Source organism: Salvelinus fontinalis, chromosome 25 (assembly GCF_029448725.1).
Source record: "Salvelinus fontinalis isolate EN_2023a chromosome 25, ASM2944872v1, whole genome shotgun sequence".
In the NCBI taxonomy this organism is placed as follows: Eukaryota; Metazoa; Chordata; class Actinopteri; order Salmoniformes; family Salmonidae; genus Salvelinus; species Salvelinus fontinalis.
The window spans coordinates 3420471-3441825 of NC_074689.1; the positions used below are offsets into that span (position 1 = coordinate 3420471).

A 21355-nucleotide genomic window follows, 5' to 3' on the forward strand; every position below is an offset into this window, starting at 1 on the left:
CAAGTCGGTGAGGACATCTACTTTGTGCATGACACAAGTAATTTTTCCAACAATTGCTTACAGAAAGATTATTTAACTTATAATTCACTGTATCACAATTCCAGTGGGTCAGAAGTGTACATACACTAAGTTGACTGTGCGTTTTAATAGCTTGGAAAATTCCAGAAAACAATGTCATGGCTTTACAAACTTCTGATAGGCTAATTGACATCATTTGAGTCAATTGGAGGTGTACCTCTGGATGTATTTCAAGGCCTACCTTCAAACTCAGTGCCTCTTTCCTTGACATCATGGGAAAATAAAAAGAAATAAAAAGAAATGGTTGACCTCCACAAGTCTGATTCATCCTTGGGAGCAATTTCCAAATGCCTGAAGGTACCACGTTCATCTGTACAAACAATAGTACGCAAGTATAAACACCATGGGACCACGCAGCCGTCATACCGCTCAGGAAGGAGACGCGTTTTGTCTCCTAGAGATGAACGTACTTTGGTGCGAAAAGTGCAAATCAATCCCAGGACAACATCAAAGGACCCTGTGAAGATGCTGGAGGAAACAGGTCCAAAAGTATTTATATCCACAGTAAAACGAGTCCTATATCGAAATAACCTGAAAGGCCGCTCAGCAAGGAAGAAGCCACTGCTCCAAAACCGCCATAAAAAGCCAGACTACGGTTTGCAACTGCACATGGGGACAAAGATTGTACTTTCTAGAGAAATGTCCTCTGATCTGATGAAACAAAAATAGAACTGTTTGGCCATAATGACCATCGTTATGTTTAGAGGAAAAAGGGGGATGCTTGCAAGCCGAAGAACATTATCCCAACCGTGAAGCACGGGGGTGGCAGCATCATGTTGTGGGGGTGTTTTGCTGCAGGAGGGACTGGTGCACTTCATAAAATAGATGGCATCATGAGGATGGAAAATTATGTGGATTTATTGAAGCAACATCTCAAGACATCAATCAGGAAGTTAAAGCTTGGTCGCAAATGGGTCTTCCAAATGGACAATGACTCCAAGCATACTTCCAAAGTTGTGGCAAAATGGCTTAAGGACAACAAAGTCAAGGTATTGAAGTGGCCATCACAAAGCCCTGACCTCAATCCTATAGAAAATTTGTGGGCAGAACTGAAAAACCATTTGCGAGCAAGGAGGCCTACAAACCTGAGTCAATTACAACAGCTCTGTCAGGAGGAATGGGCCAAAATTTCACCCACCTTATTGTGGGAAGCTTGTGGAAGGCTACCCCGAAACATTTGACCCAAGTTAAACAATTTCAAGGCAATGCTACCAAATATTGTGTATGTAAACTTCTGACCCACTGGGAATGTGATGAAAGAAATAAAAGCTGAAATAAATAATTCTCTCTACTATTATTCTGACATTTCACATTCTTAAGATAAAGTGGTGATCCTAACTGACCTAAGACAGGGATTTTTTACTTAAATGTCAGGAATTGTGAAAAACTGAGATTAAATATGAATTTATTAAAACGTGAAAATGACCATATAAGTGGTCGCTTGTCAGATTTTTTTTTTTTAAGTGTCATATCCTTCCAGAGGGTGTATATGAACAGATTTTAATAAGATTTCATGTTGCTAAAATGCTGTCCGTTCCACGTTAAATGCAACAATGTTTCACAAACAAAAGTTATTTTCAAAGAGATGGCTAACAACAGCAAACGCGCTGCAATTAAAAACATAGTTCTACTCCCCAGATGATGATCATTTCAAACTGAAGTTCTTGTTGAAAATTATTCATGAAAAGGGAGAAGCTAACAAATTAGCAACTACATCCTCTTTGGTAACACTTGCTGCAGCCGCTGCAAACCAGCCAAAAACAAAAGCTAACTAGCTAGCTGGACCATGGGAAAACTACTGTTCGCTATTGCGCAGTAACCTGTTGGCCTTCAAGAAAGAATACGTTTTCATACGTTTTTGTAAAAACGGTCCCACTCATTAAGTCAAAATGTGATTGGTTGATTCCACTGTCACTCCAAAATATTGCCCTAATACAGTTGCCTTTATCATGCTTCTGATGGCCTAGCCAATGACTGACTCAGCTAGCTAGATGTATCTCCCCAGAGACCAGCAAAGAAAAATCCTGATTGGATCTTTTTTCGCTTCAATGTTAACCCTTTCCAACAAAATCTGAAGAAATCAAATCAGAACAACATTGAAAATAATAATATCATTATCATCATTTGTATATGATTATAATCATTATTTTATAAATCCTTATCCCTTCTCTGAAGGCATAGAAGGCCCATTGTTCACCACTGTGTTTGAGGTAGTAATAATTTGTAGAGAAGCCCTATTTTCCCTCAGCATGCATTTTGGGAAAAAATTAGAATCATGGGCATGAATGGGACTCGCATTTTTCTGGTCTCGGTCTTGACCCCTTGTCGCCCTCCCGGTCTCGGTCTTGAATCGGTCTCTCGCCCCCCCCCCCCCCTCCCTCTGGTCTTGGTCTTTACTTGGATTCGATTTGCTAAGACTCGATTAAAATGACTGAATATTTTACTGCATGAAAAAAGAAACAGAAAAACGTGCTCTCTTGACTGGCCCTAGGTATGTCACAATGGGCCGCCGGACTAGCGGCTGTGGACTCTGAATTTGTCTTTAGAGTGATGACATCTTATGTAACCTTCCTGGAAGTCATTGATTCGTTTAGAATGCTTGATCTTGTCTGATCTTCACAGATCAGAGGATTAGAATAGACACCATATGTGACGAATTAGTATTCTGCCACAAGGGGGTGCCATATCTCAATTATTCAGACGAGTCATGAAAATAGGCCTATGATTTGTAAAAGACATTGCAATTCATGAGGACAATAAACAGCTAGATAGATTAGATTGACCATGATGTTTATCATTCACATTTTAGGGATGGGTTATGACAGAAAATAATTTATGTCCACAAAATAAATAATCCACTAAAAATGCAACGGAAGTTACTGAATAGTGGATGTGTCACGTTCCTGACCTATTTCTGTTAGTTTGTTAATTGTGTTAGTTGGTCAGGACGTGAGGTTGGGTGGGCATTCTATGTTTTCTGTTTCTATGTTGGTTTATGGGTTGCCTGGTATGGCTCTTAATTAGAGGCAGGTGTTTGGCGTTCCTCTAATTAAGAGTCATATTTAGGTAGGTGTTTTCACAGTGTTCGTTGTGGGTGATTGTCTCCTGTGTTTGTGTATGTCGTTGACCCACACAGGACTGGTTTCGGTTTGTTCGTTCAGTGTCATTTATGTGTAGGCTTTTTTCCCTGTTCGTGCGTTCTCGTGTGTTATGTGAGTCCGTCGTTCAGATCTGTCTACACCGTTTATTTGTTTTGTTAGTGTATAGTCGAGTTCGTGTTTTTTTTCTTTAATAAATCATGTCGTCACAATCCGCTGCATATTGGTTCAATCCCTGCTCCTCCTCTTCTGATGAAGAGGAGGAGGAAAGCCGTTACAGGATGGCAAACTACAGAGTAACTCAATGCTAAAGGAACGTTATTTTCTCCCACTGACAATATTCATATTCTGTATTTCTGTCAGAGCTAAATATCATCCCTAGCAAAAAAGACAGTAAGAGCAAAACACATGACAAAAGACACCACACAGCCTTTCTCTTAGTGCAATATCAGTCATCAGTTGTTGCCAATACAAAAATAGGTACAGTTGAAGTCGGAAGTTTACATACACCTTAGGCAAATACATTTAAACTCAGTTTTTCACAATTCCTGACATTTAATTCAAGTAAAAATTCTCTGTTTTAGGTCAGAAGGGATAACCACTTAATGTGAAATGTCAGAATAATTGTAGAGAGAATGAATTATTTAAACTTTTATTTATTTATTCATATTCCCAGTGAGTCAGAAGTTTACATACATTCAATTATTATTTGGTAGCATTGCCTTTAAATTGTTTAACTTGGGTCAAACATTTCGGGTAGCCTTCCACAAGCTTCCCACAATAAGTTGGGTGAATTTCGGCCCATTCCTCCAGAAAGAGCTGGTGTCCACTGAGTTTGAAAGTAGGCCTTGAAACACATCCACAGGTATACCTCCAATTGACTCAAATGATGTCAATTAGCCTATCAGAAGCTTCTAAAGCCATGACATCATTTTCTGGAATTTTCCAAGCTGTTTAAAGGCACAGTCAACTTAGTGTATGTAAACTTCTGACCCACTGGAATTGTGATACAGTGAGTTATAAGTGAAATAATCTGTCTGTAAACAATTGCTGGAAAAATTACTTGCGTTATGCACAAAGGAGATGTCCTAACTGACTTGCCAAAACTATAGTTTGTTTAACAAAAAAATGTGTGGAGTGGTTGAAAAAGGGGTTTTAATGACTCCAACATAAGTGTATGTAAACTTCCGACTTCAACTGTATACTTCATAGAAGCCTACATACATGCCTAATTACTTAAAAAAAAATACGTATTACATACCACAAACCAATCAGAGTTTGCCTTTAGCTCATCGGAAAAATCTTTAAACAGGGGTAAGCGACGCTTCACCGCTGCAGGGACAAGAGGTAAATACCTTCCCCCAAACCTGGAGGAACTCCACTGCAGGTGAGAAGACGACCAATCCACCCCCAGGTGATCTGCCGCCCTACGACACAGCTCCATCAAAGGCACATTAACCACCAACGGTTCACTCTCCCCCCCGAATCCAAAGCAGGGGCTTAAGGCTACCATGGGCTGTCATCCGATTCACACTCTGAAAACTCTCCAGAGCCAACCAAGGATAGTGCTGTATATCATTCCTGGAATCCGGACTCTGAACACTGCCAGAGAAACCGGAATGAGCCTCATATCAACTCCAACCACCGCTGCTGCTCTCTCCCGGCCTCAGACAATCCCTTTTCCCGAGGTCACTCCACCGGAAGACCCTTCGCCAACAGCCACAATCTTTCTCACAAAGTCATCCTGACGCCCAATGGAAGTCGAACCCAGCCAGAGACGATGAACTGGTCCAAGCCAAAGTCTTCTCAGCGTGTTTCAACCGCAAGCAAACAGGACACCACTTGTGAGTATCTTTCATTTTCATTGTGAAGCCACATCGCCTAGGGCACCGTCTGGTACAAACTCATCTGGTTAGTTGTTTTGAATTTACTCTTACTACTGTCCCAAGCAAGGAAGCACTGGCTACACAAGCAGAGCAGAAAGTAGTGGGTTTTTAGCAAACACAAATCCTACCCAAGCAAGGAAGCATTAGCTACACAAGCAGAGCAGAAAGTAGTTAGCGTTTAGCAAACACAAAAAAAACGATACCAGGACCCAAACTTACAACATGGATGCCGAGCCACCAAAGGCTCTCATCATGTGACCATCTAGCGCTGGTCCAGGGCGTTAGAGCACGTTCCTTGACTAACTTAGTGAAGAATGTGGAACTTGTAGTTCGATACCACCTATGTGGTATCTATCTCCAGCCAGGTTCATATGAACCCTCTGTACTGCAAAAGAGCCCTGACTCAGCAAAGTAGGTCCCAACCTCTGAAAGAGGCCCAGCAGGAGCCTGGTCTACAGACTGCCTGCCACTGTGATCTTTACCTGGGCCCTAATACCAGCCTGCAGCTGCAATTATGGCCGATGGTAAAACAACAGTTTTGCAGCCATAAGAAAAACACTGGATGACCCCGAAAATTATTTCAGACAGGTCTGGAATCTGATACACTCCGGACTGTCATAAGCCAAGCCCTTAACACTGAGCCTGGGTTATGGGCTCCGTTATCCAAAGAGAAGAAGGATGAGTCCCAAATCTCACTCTATTCCTTATACAGTGCACTACTTTTGATCAGAGCTCTACAGGGCTCAGAGTCGAGTCAACCTTGCCTGTTTTGTCAGAGATCGATCTGTTTGTAGAATCGGATTGCGACTTAGTGCGTACCAGAGGATCAGCTTGATCTGGATCAGGATCAGCTTGAGGGAGCGTACTGCACACACACACAGCTTTGTTCAATGTGGACATAAGAGGTTTTGGGACAACCAGAAAAGCTGTGTGTTTAAAAATAAAAAATGTAACCTTTATTTAACTAAGCAAGTCAGTTAAGAACAAATTCTTATTTACAATGACGGCGGAACGACAGATTTTTACCTTCTCAGCTCGGGGATTCGATCTAGCAACCTGTCGGTTACTAGCCCGCCACTCTAACCACTAGGCTACCTGCCGCCCCCAAAATAGTATTCCATTAGACACTCAGTAAAACATGCGGCTTTAACGTAAGATAAAAGGGGGTCATATTGCATTCATGTGCTAATTAGCCTGAGAAAACCATGTGTCTTTGATCAGTGGACTGCTTCTCCAGGGCAAAGAGGTTTCAGGGGCCACAAACCAGAGAGGGCATGTTCTATGCGTGGGTTCCCATTAGGCTGAATGAAATGGTATGGCATTCCACACCCCCAGCTGTGATAACTTCTCCCAAATGTGATAATAGTCATTGGTAGTAGTGGAGACATTTTAGAACTTCATCCCTTACGAAAAAAGTTTGCATTTAGAATGCAGTATAACTGCAGTATGCTACAAATACTGCATCCAAAAATAACAGTTTTTTTACCTCAGTAATTTTGCAGTGTAAGCGCAGTTAGAGTGCAGTATGTGATAAGTTCACCCAATTTTGATAATAGTCACTGCAGTTATTCTGCAGGTACTGTTTCAAAATACCACAGTAGACTGCAGTTAATGCACTTTTACAGCAGTTTCAAAACTGCAATCTTTTTTTGTAAAGCATAAAAGAGAGAGCATGGATGGAGATTCAACATTCCAAATATGTTGTCTAATAGCCTATCAAAATCCTACTTGAAGTGAGAAAGAATGCGAAATCTAAAACACAATGCATTAAAGTCGCTGGCAGGTCCAGTGACGTTGGTTTAGCCCCCCTGCCCAACCCCTTTGAAATGGTCTTTAATGGGTACCAGATTTTTCACCCAGTAATCTAATCTCATCTCTTGCCAGCAGTTTCTCAAGGCATCCCACAGTTTGCGCTGAAAGGCATCCTCACCTTTAAGGAGAGCGAGGAGTGTGTGGGGTGTTTAGAACCGGGCTGCAGACGCGGGACATCCTTCGGTTCTAAAATGTTTGTGAGTTTGTGATTGTGGTCAGCGCTGCACACTGGAAAGAGACATATTTAAAATAACCTAACACAAGCCACGGGTGCAACACAAAATATTACGAATACAGATAAATGTAACTTTCTCTAACCAGATTTTATCGAACAGTGTCGGCAAATAACGGAACAATGGGATTCTAACGGGATGTTCGAGATTAACATTTTACGGTCGTGCGCAGTCCTCACATTTTGAAATTGGAGGATCGGAACTTTTTGTGCGAGCGTTTAGTTTGCTGTTCTCCCAGCAACTGATTCAAACCTGCTCGGTTGGACTGAATTTTGAGATGAACAAAAAGTGACATAGCGAATCTCATCTCTTCTGCACTCCTAACAGATTTATACAACGCCATGAAAGGTACAGTATGTGTTATGCAAGGTGCTGTTCATCTTTAAAATTGTTTTGAGAAGTTTGAAGTGGTAGCCCAAAAAATTTTAAATTCACGATTTTTTGTATCTGAGTGTTGCACATCTGGATGAGATTAAGTGCCTGTGTTGTGGAATTCAGCTGTATTGTGAAATGACTTGGCCTTTATCCGCCAGTCGCATCATTCTCTATAGTGGTGCATTGATTGAGTAACCGTTTTTGTTTGGCTACTTATAGGTCCTTTGTGATATACTGTATATCAGTGATGCTTTTGTTCGAGCCTGTACTAACAATAAGACAGTGTGCTCAATTGTTATTCAAAGGGAAATGTTAACCATATTTTATGCAGGGAGGTGTATAGCATTGATTTGATTCCATGTATAGACCTAATATACCCATTTGCATATTTACAAACAGTTAACTCCCCTGTGGAACCTCAATGTTTTTTTTTACCCGTGTGACACATGACCTAATGACACCATAGACGGGGACTCATCTCGTATGTCTCTCAAATTCAAAAGTGATCGAGGAACAATGGAACACATCATTCAGTATGTTCAAATGCACTTTAAAAAGAATGGTTCTAAATAGTACCGGATAGAGGTTATTTGTCTTGTAACCATAGCGGAACCCTTTTGGTGCTATATAGCTATATAGAACCCTGTTTTGAAAGTTCAATAAAGAACAATGCTCATTAGGTTCTAAATGGAACCTGTATGGTGTTATATAGAACCCTTTTCCCGAGGTTCTATAAAGGACCATTAACAAAGGTTCTATATTGCACCAAAAAAGGGTTCCGCTATGGTTACAACCCTTGTTGGGGCTGTATAGAACCCTTTTTTATTGTTCTTCACAGAACCTTTAGTTCTATAAGGAACCTTTCTCAATCTGAAATGTTCTTTGTAGATCCTATAGAATAACCATACAGGGTTTTTGATTCTGGTCAGCCATATTATATTGTTCAAATTCCATAGGTGTTATTATTGTGTTAACTGACCCATTTAATCAAGTGAGCTACCTCTGGAACACCTGCAGGTCCCTGAGGAGAGAATTTAGATTGAGAACCACAGACTGATTTATGAAACAATTCCCAATTGACACAAGGCCATATATGAGTCTTTTACAAGACACAATCACTTGCCACGATCATAGAAAATATATGGTGTCTTAACACAACACATGAAATAAACTGGAATGACACTCTCACTCACGGTTGCACAAAAAGAGCTGTGAGCAAACCACGCCCACCAAAATATTCGAATGAGCCACAGCCCCTACATTTGAACTACCACTAAAAGAGCAAAGAACCCTTTTGGGAACTGTATAGAACCGCTGAAGAGCTCAAACGGTCCTTTGAGTCATTATGGTTCCACATAGAACCATCAACCTTCCGAAACAACCCTCGTTTTTTAGTGTGTGGCCTTCTCTCTATCATGGACACAGGCCGAGTCCCAAATGGCACACCTTTCCCTATGAAGTGCACTACTTTTGACCAGGCACCTAGGGCTCTGGTCAAAAGTAGTTGAAAGAGAGCAATCCGGCTCCACATATTTTACTGGTTTGTGACTCACTGACACCCTCCCCGGTTAGAGGGGAATAAAGCAGTCCAAGAGTTATTTTTTTTAACCTTTATTTAACTAGGCAAGTCAGTTAAGAACAAATTATTATTTTCAATGACAGCCTAGTCTGGGTTAACTGCCTCATTCAGGGGCAGAACAACAGCTTTTTACCTTGTCGGCTCTGAGATTCAATCTAGCAACCTTTCGGTTACTGGCCCGACGCTCTAACCACTAGGCTACCTGCCGCCCCAGGTAACACACTAAGTCACTTTAATCACAGGCAGAAGAAGATGGAAATGGGTATGTTTTCTGTGTTCACGCATCCCTGTGTGTGATTCAAGTTCCTGTGTTACATCCACCCACACTCACAGACTGGAATAACACCGTTCAGATACGGGCAATATTTACTCTCCTGGAGAGCGTGGGTCAGGCTGGCTAGCCAATCAGGGCCTGGAGAGACTGCAAGGCTAGAGCACGCATTGGGGTGAGACACATGGCTATTGTTTGATTGGCTGAAGCCATGAGCTGTAGGAGAAATCGATCTCTCACATGAGGGGTTGAAAGGCTGAGGATGGGTGAGTCAGACAGCGTGGCTCCAGAAAGCAAATAAACAAATGCTCACACAAACAGTGATATGTAACGCCCGCGGCAGGGCGATTCTGTAACAGCCATCCCTAAAATATCTGCAGCATATTCACAAAAGGGAAGGATTCCCCTGCCGGAATGTCAGTAGTGGTGCTCCCCGCCGCCCCGTGTAGTTATTCCATGCAGTCACTCCATCAGCTGCAGGTCAGGAGCTGCCAGGGAACAGAGGGTTTAAGGCATCCATGCGGGTGGCACTTTGGAGTATGGCCAGCCCACTGTAACAAGTCCAGGTGCTGGGGGGGTTTTCCTCACAGAGGCGGGCCATGCCCCAGTAGTGGAGAGTAGGTGCGGCGGTGGTTCCCCCACAGAGGTGGGCTGTGCCCCAGCAGAGGAGAGCAGGCATGGAGGCGGAGGTTCCGCAACTGAGGCAGGCAAGTCCCCAAGTGCAGGAACCAGAGGAGTGCCCAGGGCAAGCCCCGGAGCAGGCCCCAAAGGTAGACACAGGGTCAGATCAGGAGGCAGTGCTGGTGAGACCAGGGCAGATGGTGAATAAGATCACAACCAACAGCAGGAATAGGTCGTTCCCCTGGGATAGGACACTGGAGGGTGAAGTCTGGATGGCCGGCCCCGGTGAGGTCTGGCCCCCCCCCCACAGTCACGTTGGGGGTTGAGTGCAGAGGCAGCAGGACCAGGACTGTAGCTGGGTCAGGTAGTACACGCTAGGCAGGGGAATCCTGAACACACAGAACTGGACCCAGGGCTGTGGTTCTGTCAGGTGAAGCTGTACTGTCAGTAGATGGTAACAGTGCTGTGGCTGGGTCCCCCCATGGGCCCAGGTAGCAGCAGACAGGTCCGGTGCTGCTGGAGGGTCCCCTAGTGCAGGGACAGGCAGAGAGTCAGAGGCAGACAGGGCCACTGCCGCTGGCGATGGCTTTCTGGGTAGCTTTGGCTGTTGATGATCTGGTGGCTGTGAGGACTAGGGTCCAGTCAGCGACATAGGATTTACTACAGTGTGGCAATACTACTGGAAGTGCATAGGCCGCCCGAGCCCAGGAGAGGACTCCCCGAGACTCCACAGCAGCGGAGGGGGGATGGGGAATTACATCTGATGTGGGCTTAGTCTCCGTAGCAGGCAACTCATGAGGACCAGCGGGAACCGAGGACATGTTCTCAGTTGTAGCCGGGGCTGGAGAGGCATTATAGTCACACCAGATGGTCACAGTCACATCTGGCAACGCTGACAGGCCTGAAAAGACAACCCCTTGCTGCTGTCCTCCGTATGACTGTCCCATGCTCTCCACTGCAAACCGCTGGAGATGGCTCCCCTGACAGGAGGAAGCACGGGATCTGGTCCTCTGCTGCACAATGCAAAGTATCACTTGAGAAGACTATATTCTGCTCAACATGGGCAAAACGGGACTCTATGCACACCCTATGACAAATGCAGCGATGTCCACGGCGCTGCAACTCCCCGGCACTCCAACGCAGAAGCACAATCCATGTGCTGGGTTGCTGGGGATGCGGCGCCACCTGGTGCTGAATAGTATCCCACAGGTGGAGGAGAGGGAACATTGGGTCCATGCTGAACCTCGGCAGGCGTGGGGTTCACATAGGCTCCAGAGAGGGTAGTAGTAGCTCCACATGGTAGTAGTCCACTGGATCCCCGGAATCATACTCGAAGGACCATGAAAGAGAGCGACCTGGCTCTACGTATTTCACTGGTTTGTGACTCACTGACACCGACCCCTTTTGGGTTACATGTAGAATCCAAAACGTTTCTACCTGGAACCAAAAGGTTTCTACTTGGAGCCAAAAGGGGTTCTTCAACGGGTTCTCCTAAAGGGACACCCCCAACCCTTTAAGGTTCTAGATAGCACCTTTTTTTTCTAAGTGTACATCTGCTAGCCATTATGAGTGATGTTCTTCTTTCTCTGCAGCCGACCTGCGCTGGGTTCTCGTGTAGTGTTACGAGGTTTAATTAGGGGTTACAGTCAACAACCCAGAGAAACCGCAGCGTGTGGCTTATGCAGGCTTGAGTCCTCCTGTCTCCTTTCCACACAGAGAGAGGCACTTGATGGGGAGTTACAGCCTCCATGACATACCATGATGATAAAGCTATGTGCTGAGTAAGGCCTACTTATCCTTCCTATAGAGAAACGCATTTGTGTAGTATACTGGCTGCCCCAAATGCCTGTTGGTGTCCTGTATCCATTTGGTTACCTAGGCTGTGTCTCAAATGGCACCCTATTCGCTATAGTGCACTACATTTGACCAGAGTCCTAATGTTGATTTTGTGTTCAAACAACCATTTCTTTGTGGATTTTGATTAGTGCTTGGGGTTATTGTCTTACTGGGAGATCCACTTGCGGCCAAGTGTCCGCCTCCTTGCAGAGGCATCCAGGTTTTTGGCTAAAATGTCCTGGTACTTGGTAAAGTTCATGATGCCGTTGACTTTAACAAGGGCCCCAGGACCAGTGGAAGCAAAATAGCCCCATAACATCAAAGATCCACCTCCATATTTATCTGTAGATATGAGGTACTTTTCTGCATATGCTTCTGTTTTTCAACGCCAAACCCACCACTGGTGTGCGTGGCCAAAGAGCCTTATTTTCATAGCACCGGTTCCAATCCAAGTGCCAATGCCGTTTATCAAACTCCAGGAGGTGCTATGGTCAGATGACATGGAAATAGAGCTAAATGGTTAATTGACCACAAAATAAACATTTTGCAATGGCCGTCAAAGTCTTTGGACTTGAACCCCATTGAAAACATGTGGTTTGAATTGAAGAGAGCAGTCCATACGAGCGGATGAAGGATATCAAGTATCTGGGAAGATTCTGTATGAAAGAATGGTCTAAGATCCCTCCCAACATGTGCTCCAATCTCATAAATCATTGTATAAAAAGTCTCAGTGTCTTTATCCTCGCACAGGAGGGTGCTAGAGAATTGAAAACGGGGTGCCAATAATTTTGACACCTATCTTTTTTAGATTTTTTTTAAATGACTTCTAAAACAAAATCTATTTCTCTGAGCAATTGTATTAGTATAAAATAATATAATTTCCCTAGTATTTGTATTATTTGTTTTATACATAATTTTTTGTTCATCTTCATCAAGGGTGCCAATAATTATGGAAACAGTCCCTTCAGGATCTTGCGATTTATTTTGTGTGATAGTTGAGGCTTTAAAGGCTTGATTTATATAATAAGGTCTCTCAGCCAGAGTAGTATCAGAATAGTTGTTGGGAGAACATTCTGTCCTGACCTCTGCTGAGGTGGGGGTGGGGTACTCACTCCTCCCACAGTACAATGAGGTATCATTAACTATGGTGGCTGGGGAGTTGATATACGTATGGCCTGCGTCCCAAATGGTACCCTATTCCTCATAGGACTGGCCAAAAGTAGTGCAATATACACAGAATAGGCTGCCATTTGGGATGCAGGCATACAGTGTACGAAGGCTTCGTGACACGCTTATTACTCCATGCAGTGGATTTCAGTGTGTGCCTGCGGCACTATATTCGAGATAAATATCGATTGCATTTGTTCTTTTGTTGCCGTGTTTGTGTGTGATTTTTCTCGTGGACCTCATTCTAACACACGTGTGTCTGTTGTTATTCCCACAGACGATTTTGCAGACGAGGAGGAAGTACAGTCTTTTGGATACAAGCGGTTCGGTGAGTACAACACAACTCTCTTCACTCCCACTCCCAACTGAGATAAATATCGATCTTCCTCATCACCATCAAGTGATACTTTGCATGCGTCCTAAATGGCACCATATTCTCTGTGGGCCCTGGTCGAAAGCAGTGCCATTACATAGGGAATACTGTAGGGTCTCTTTTGCGATGTAAATCAAATCAAATCAAATTTTATTTGGCACATGCGCCGAATACAACAGGTGTCGGTAGACCTTACAGTGAAATGCTTACTTACCAACAGTGCAATTTTTAAGTTAAAAAAAGGTATTAGGTGAACAATAGATAAGTTAATAAATAAAAACAACAGTAAAAAAGACAATGAAAATAGTTCGGGTAGCCATTTGATTACCTGTTCAGGAGTCTTATGGCTCGGGTGTAAAAACTGTTGAGAAGCCTTTTGGTCCTAGACTTGGCGCTCCGGTACTGCTTGCCATGCGGTAGTAGAGAGAACAGTCTATGACTGGGGTGGCTGGGGTCTTTGACCATTTTTAGGGCCTTCCTCTGACACCGCCTGGTGTAGAAGTCCTGGATGGCAGTCAGCTCAGCCCCAGTGATATTCTGGGCCGTCCCCCCATTCTCTGTAGTGCCTTGCGGTTGGAGGCTGAACAGTTGCCATACTGGGCAGTGATGCAACCAGTCAGGATGCTCTCGATGTTGCAGCTGTAGAACCTTTTGAAGATCTGAGGACCCATGCCAAATCTTTTTAGTTTCCTGAGGGGGGAATAGGCTTTGTCGTGCCCTCTTCACGACTGTCTTGGTGTGTTTGGACCATTTTAGTTTGTTGGTGATGTGGACACCAAGGAACTTGAAGCTCTCAACCTATTCCACTACAGCCCCGTCGATGAGAATGGGGGCGTGCTCGGTCCTCCTTTTCCTGTAGTCCACAATCATCTCCTTAGTCTTGGTTACGTTGAGGGAGAGGTTGTTGTTCTGGCACCACCCGGCCAGGTCTCTGACCTCCTCCTTATAGGCTGTCTCGTCGTTGTCGGTGATCAGGCCCACCACTGTTGTGTCGTCTGCAAACTTAATGACGGTGGTGGAGTCGTGCCTGGCCACGCAGTTGTGGGTGAACAGGGAGTACAGGGAGTACAGGAGAGGGCTGAGCACGCACCCCTGAGGGGCCCCCGTGTTGAGGATCAGCTGTTATGTAGCCATTGTTTACATGACAGGACAGACACAAGGCAGTATGAGCTGTGTCTACTCACTGCCTTTGGGACCATGCGGGGTTAAACACAACAGCTTTTTCTGGGTTACAGCCTTAGCCGTTTAGCCCGTACCAAAAGCAGCACTCACAGCTTGATGGGGTCAGGAGGTCACCAGTTCATAAACACATACACTCATTCACTGATAGACATGCATACACACACACACACACACATACTTACACACTCACACTCTCAAACTCACATACACATAAAAGACAACGTGAGAGAGGGAAAGAGAAGAAATGGGAAAGACAGAAACACACCCCCTGCGATGGAGAATGAGAGAACGAGAGAGCGAGAGTACTGCACCATTGTACTGTTGATCCAAGGAGGGATTTGGGAGCCTCTCTGTCGCTCTGGAGAGAGTTACTCCAATCCAGAGTGACTTGGAGGGAGTGGTGGGAGTGGTCCCCGATGTTTACCCCAGCACCAGCGGAGACAAACTCAAACTGTGCTTTACCACAATCTCTCTCATCACAGTGTCACCTGAGAGGAAGCATCCTGTTTGTCTTCGTGTGAGTACCCTGCGCCGCGAGCCGCCAGCCCTCCACTCTTGGGCTTGCGTTCCATATGGCACCCTATATAGTGCACTCCTTTTCACCGGAGCCCTATGAAAGGGAATAGGGATCTATTTCGGACGCAGCCAAAGGCAGCTGTTGTCCTGGCCCGCTCTGCTCTTATTGGACCCGCCTCCTCACTCTGGAGTTGTTATTGTCCAGGATCATAACAAAGTGTATAGCCTTGTTTTTTTAAGTGCAACGTTTGTAACCTTTGAACTATGAACCCATTTTTTTTTCTCTATGCCTAGCTTTAGTATTAATGCCCCGTAGTGCAATGTGTTTTAATGAAAAGGCTTGTTCACTGCTACATGGTACCAGTGCTACCCTGTGTAGAGATGCCACCATGGAGACTCAATGGAGAGGGGTGTCGAGGTGTCTCAACCAGCATAGGGCATTTTGCCGCATTTCCACTATAAGACTTTACCCCGGTGTTTGGCCGAAAGACACAGAGTTTTGTGATTTCAGCTATGATTCTTGGTCTACACTGTCTAAACTGTCTACACTAGCCCCAAAAATACCTAAATAGGGTGTTTCCACTGCTGCACTGGTGAAACTGGGGACAATGTCCTCAAAATTGTAGGACCAGAGGTGGGGATGAGGGGTGGTGTTACTGTAAATATGGGAAATGTGGGTAACATGTTATTTTAGGACAATCCTGATCTTGACTATTAGTGTCATGTAGATGTGACAGTTTTACTGGTTATTTTACTGAAAATTCAAACGGATGGTTAGGAAAGTTCTTCTGTCCCTTTTGTTTACCTCATCTGTCTCAAGTTGTTTATCAGACGTTCCTGCTCTAGTATGTCCTTCCGTTTAACCTCGCTTGGGAATTCCAGACAGCGGCGGGTGCTAGTAGTCCCTACGTTCTTATGAAAATCAGGCTGATCCGTAAGGCAGGTAGAGAATTCGCAGAGCATCGAGCCAAACACTTTTTCTTCTTTTTCTCAGCATATCCTAACTCTCTCAGGACAAGATGGCTGTATTTTCCGAGTGAGACAGAGCAGAGTGAACTCAGGCTTACCTCTGGTGTTCTTTCCGGCACAAAGAACTTGGGATCGTGGTATTAAAAAGCTAGAAGGTGTAATATCAACACACATGACCTACTAACACTTTGTGACCACATGTTGAAATGTGTTTATGTGCTTTTGGTGAAGTCTTGACCCAATTAGTGACATATGTGTGGAGTCACCATTTTAACTCTCTCTCTCTCTTTCTCTCTGTGTCAGAAGAAGCTGAGAGGATATGGCCATGGGTTTAGGCACAGATCCATATTCAACAGATATAGTCCTGTTTCACTGTTTCTCCTTTTGCCGTCTTCTCTCTCTCTCTCTCTCTCTCTCTCTCTCTCTCTCTCTCTCTCTCTCTCTCTCTCTCTCTCTCTCTCTCTCTCTCTCTCTCTCTCTCTCTCTCTCTCTCTCTCTCTCTCTTTCTTTCTTTCTTTCTTTCTTTCTTTCTTTCTTACACACACGCACATATGGGCTGAGTGAATTCATATGGTATTCCCATCAGTCTCTCTTCTGCCAAATTGAAGCCAGCTCAAAATTACCTCCCCAGTCCTCAAAGGTTCTGACATATTTATTTTTTTCTGTGGCGGGTTGACATAAGAAGGTCATTAGAAGGAGGGAAAAAATGGACTCTGTTGTTCGGCCGAACCCCCACATACTCTTATAAAGCTGGAATAAAGAAGGATCTGTCATGGGCCTGAGTAGCCGTCAGCCATCTTGGACTTCAACCACCGACCTGGGCATCATTACCTTCATATCTTCTGTTGTCAGTTAGTGATGTGGATGAGTGAGCTCTGTCTCTCCAGTCCAGGTAGAGGCTTGGAACAGTCAGAGGAGCACATGTAGAGAAGTCATTTTTGTCATGGTGGATGGACTCCTGAGATCTGAGGCTTGAGGTTTGAGGGTTTCTCTTCAGCTGAGTCCCAAATGGCACCCTAATTCCCTATGTAGTGCACTATAAAGGGACTAGAGTGCCATTTTGATGCAGACTTCTTCTGCTTGACTTTGTTCCATTTATCCCATTCCAGCTATTACAATGAGCCTGTCCTCCTATAGCTCCTCCCACCAGCCTCCTCAGGCGTGTGTGCGTGTCTAGTGGGAGGCTGTTTTTCCTCACACACAGGTGAACCAAAGTCACTGAAATATTGAATGAAATGAAAAGAAGGTTTAAGCACCAGCAGATGTGTTACTCTGGCAAAAACATCCCTGTTCACCCGTGTTCCAAACCCCCACTTTGACGCCTAAATTCACAATATTTACTGTTTCATTCTGACGGAGAGGAAGAAGCTTCTCTTTTTCTCCAATGCTTTTGGCGTCCATTTGTGTCGGACGAGAAAGGGTGCCACATCTCTGAAGACCTGTCAACCTTGTTTATTTTGTTCGCTGCCAAAATGTATATTCTCCGTTTTCCTAATCGCTCTTCCCACCAACCTCCACACACACACACATAACACACCATAATATCCCCACCATGTCCTTGGGCTGACCCACGTTTTTGCTGTAGTAGACTTCCTCATGTTTGAATTAGGTTCAAAATGGCCTCCTCTTGAGAGCATTTCAAGAGGTTTTTCTCTGGTCAAATATGAACTTTAAAATAACAGACTAAGTAGAGTCCATGCCAGGCCACCTGTGTACCTTTAAGATCTCCTATGAAAAGGAGTATATTACACTTGGCAAGCAGGCAGTAATTTGTTCCAGAGACCACGCTTGCTGTACTGGGGACAACCATGCCTCTTTAAAAGGATTTCATGCTAAAGGTGTGTGTGTTGGGGTTGAGGGGGGTTGTGTGTGTGTGTCTGTGCGTGCGTGCGTACGTATGTGTGTGTTTGTTTGGAAAGTTCTAGAGACCCCAGGTTCTCTAAACCCCACACATGTTAATGATGAATTTGGGGATTCTAATTTCTACTCGTTTAGCATAGCCTACCAATAAAAATCCTGAGTCTGTTTTTGGAAGTCTGAAACTTTAATGAAAGAAAGAAATTGACCCAGCCAGCTGCCAAGATCAACCTACTGCTTCCTGGTTTAGAAAAGCGGAGCTGTAGTGGAGAACAGATGCATTCTGGTCCAAATCCCAGTCAAACCCATAATGACTATCACATTTTCAGATGTTGCCAAGACTGAGACGCAGAGAACGTGGTGTTATATTTTGTTTTCGAGGGCATTTTTCTGAACCCAGTATACCTACTTTTGCTTAATCTGCTTATCCCACCACTGCTAATGCAAAAGGGTGGGTTTACAGCAATGATGACAGGAAACACCATTTTCATAATAAGAGTTGGCATAAGACAGAAAGTTTGGCATGAGCTGGGATTGTTTTCCTCGTCTTAGTCAGACCTCTCAACATCTGGACCTCACACTAACGTGGTCAGCCACTTGTAAGACTCTGACCATAACTCAACCATGCCAGCCTCAACAACAAGAGAGCCCAGTCTGGTCAGGCATCATCGACTTTGTCATTGGCTAGGAGAAGACCCCTTACGCACGCAGAGCAGCTCTCCACCTCACAGACCTGTGAGGTTAGTTTTGTTCTGTCTTTTTCAGCAAATATTATCCTAAATGGTCATTGCCCTGGACTGTATACAGTGGGGCAAAAAAGTATTTAGTCAGCCACCAATTGTGCAAGTTCTCCCACTTAAAAAGATGAGAGAGGCCTGTAATTTTCATCATAGGTACACTTCAACTATGACAGACAAAATGAGAAAAAAAATCCAGAAAATCACATTGTAGGATTTTTTATGAATTTATTTGCAAATTATGGTGGAAAATAAGTATTTGGTCACCTACAAACAAGCAAGATTTCTGGCTCTCACAGACCTGTAACGTCTTCTTTAAGAGGCTCCTCTGTCCTCCACTCGTTACCTGTATTAATGGCACCTGTTTGAACTTGTTATCAGTATAAAAGACACCTGTCCACAACCTCAAACAGTCACACTCCAAACTCCACTATGGCCAAGACCAAAGAGCTGTCAAAGGACACCAGAAACAAAATTGTAGACCTGCACCAGGCTGGGAAGACTGAATCTGCAATAGGTAAGCAGCTTGGTTTGAAGAAATCAACTGTGGGAGCAATTATTAGGAAATGGAAGACATACAAGACCACTGATAATCTCCCTCGATCTGGGGCTCCACGCAAGATCTCACCCCGTGGGGTCCAAATGATCACAAGAACGGTGAGCAAAAATCCCAGAACCACACGGGGGGGACCTAGTGAATGACCTGCAGAGAGCTGGGACCAAAGTAACAAAGCCTACCATCAGTAACACACTACGCTGCCAGGGACTCAAATCCTGCAGTGCCAGACGTGTCCCCCTGCTTAAGCCAGTACATGTCCAGGCCCGTCGAAGTTTGCTAGAGAGCATTTGGATGATCCAGAAGAAGATTGGGAGAATGTCATATGGTCAGATGAAACCAAAATATAACTTTTTGGTAAAAACTCAACTCGTCGTGTTTGGAGGACAAAGAATGCTGAGTTGCATCCAAAGAACACCATACCTACTGTGAAGCATTGGGTTGGAAACAACATGCTTTGGGGCTGTTTTTCTGCAAAGGGACCAGGACGACTGATCCGTGTAAAGGAAAGAATGAATTGGGCCATGTATCATGAGATTTTGAGTGAAAACCTCCTTCCATCAGCAAGGGCATTGAAGATGAAACGTGGCTGGGTCTTTCAGCATGACAATGATCCCAAACACACCGCCCGGGCAACGAAGGAGTGGCTTCGTAAGAAGCATTTCAAGGTCCTGGAGTGGCCTAGCCAGTCTCCAGATCTCAACCCCATAGAAAATCTTTGGAGGGAGTTGAAAGTCCGTTTTGCCCAGCAACAGCCCCAAAACATCACTGCTTTAGAGGAGAAGATCTGATTGGAGGAATGGGCCAAAATACCAGCAACAGTGTGTGAAAACCTTGTGACTTGCAGAAAACCTTTGACCTCTGTCATTGCCATCAAAGGGTATATAACAAAGTATTGAGATAAACTTTTGTTATTGACCAAATACTTATTTTCCACCATAATTTGCAAATAAATTCATTAAAAATCCTATAATGTGATTTTCTGGATTTTTTTTTCTCATTTTGTCTGTCATAGTTGAAGTGTACCTATGATGAAAATTACAGGCCTCTCTCATCTTTTTAAGTGGGAGAACTTGCACAATTGGTGGCTGACTAAATACTTTTTTGCCCCACTGTACATAAGGCTTGGACATTGTTTTTAAGACAATTTATAAGTCCTCACGGATACCAAACTACTCCATAGTGAGGGATCTAATTTGAAAAGCATTTTGTCTGTTGTTGATTAGTGTTTGTCCCAGTAAGTGGTATTTACTTGGCAGATCATAAGCCCAAATGTCTGACAGTCAGATGTCTGCTCTGAATCCCTTGTCTCTAATTGGTTAAACAAATGTTTGACAGCGGAGAGCCGACCACTCTCCAGAATGGCGTTTGTCTGTCTGCGCAGGTTTTGGAATCCCTTCGTGCAGATGCTCTTCCTGTCCAACTAGCTGCAGTGGATGGCTTGCTGTCATGGCAACTGACAGGCAACTCCCCCGCTTCCAGCCACAGATGTGGTAGGCCACCCAGGTGAACTCTATCAAACTTCCATCACCCACGATACAGCAAGGCAGTCAGGAGAGACTCTATTGTTGGAGCCCTCAGAATTCAGCTCATCGCTTTTATGGCCGTGCCTGCTTTCCTGTGCATGTTCATCTGTTGATGGTGTACATTTCTCAGGATTTTGGGAGAAAAACATCTATTTTGGTCATATATCATCGTGCATGTGGTTTCCTGTCACTCAAATGTGTCTGTGTGGAATTGTACTCCCACTCACAAGTCAGGAGTTATTCTAATCTGGCTTTTCATCTTTCAGATGTCATTTGTGTCCAAGGCAACGCTGTATTTATAATGGAAGTTTCTTTGCCTCTTTAGGGGTTAGAGTTTAATACCACTTATATGCCATTGAATGAATCTCACTTCCTTACTTTCACACCAATAGACACTGAAACCCAATTCTTTCTCTCTGGTTTGTGCATTGCCTAAAGAGACATTTGACTGAAAACGACATTAAAACCACTTGAGTAGCTACAGTATTGATCCATCCAATAATACAGACCACACTGGTTTTAGTGTCACTATGCAAACCACAATGTTGTGTAAAAGTCATTATTCCACTGAATGACAGAGCTACTCATTACAACCTAACCTTTAAACCCCCAAATCAAAAAGTGTCTTCTTCCAGATTGACCAGAAACCATCAAAACCAAACCACAACCAACACCATAGTGGG

At 44.2% G+C, this 21355-nt stretch overlaps 1 protein-coding gene across 1 annotated transcript in view; it reads left to right on the forward strand.

The window, feature by feature from the left end:
- Positions 1-6874: 6874 nt before the first annotated feature.
- The window catches only part of LOC129822767 (collectin-12-like), a 45473-nt gene continuing 30992 nt past the window's right edge, over positions 6875-21355 (forward strand). Inside the window, exons 1-2 of the mRNA XM_055881155.1 lie at positions 6875-7455; positions 13234-13284. Coding sequence (XP_055737130.1) covers positions 7449-7455; positions 13234-13284 — 58 coding nt within the window. The 5' untranslated portion in view covers positions 6875-7448. The remainder of the gene's footprint in view (positions 7456-13233; positions 13285-21355) is intronic.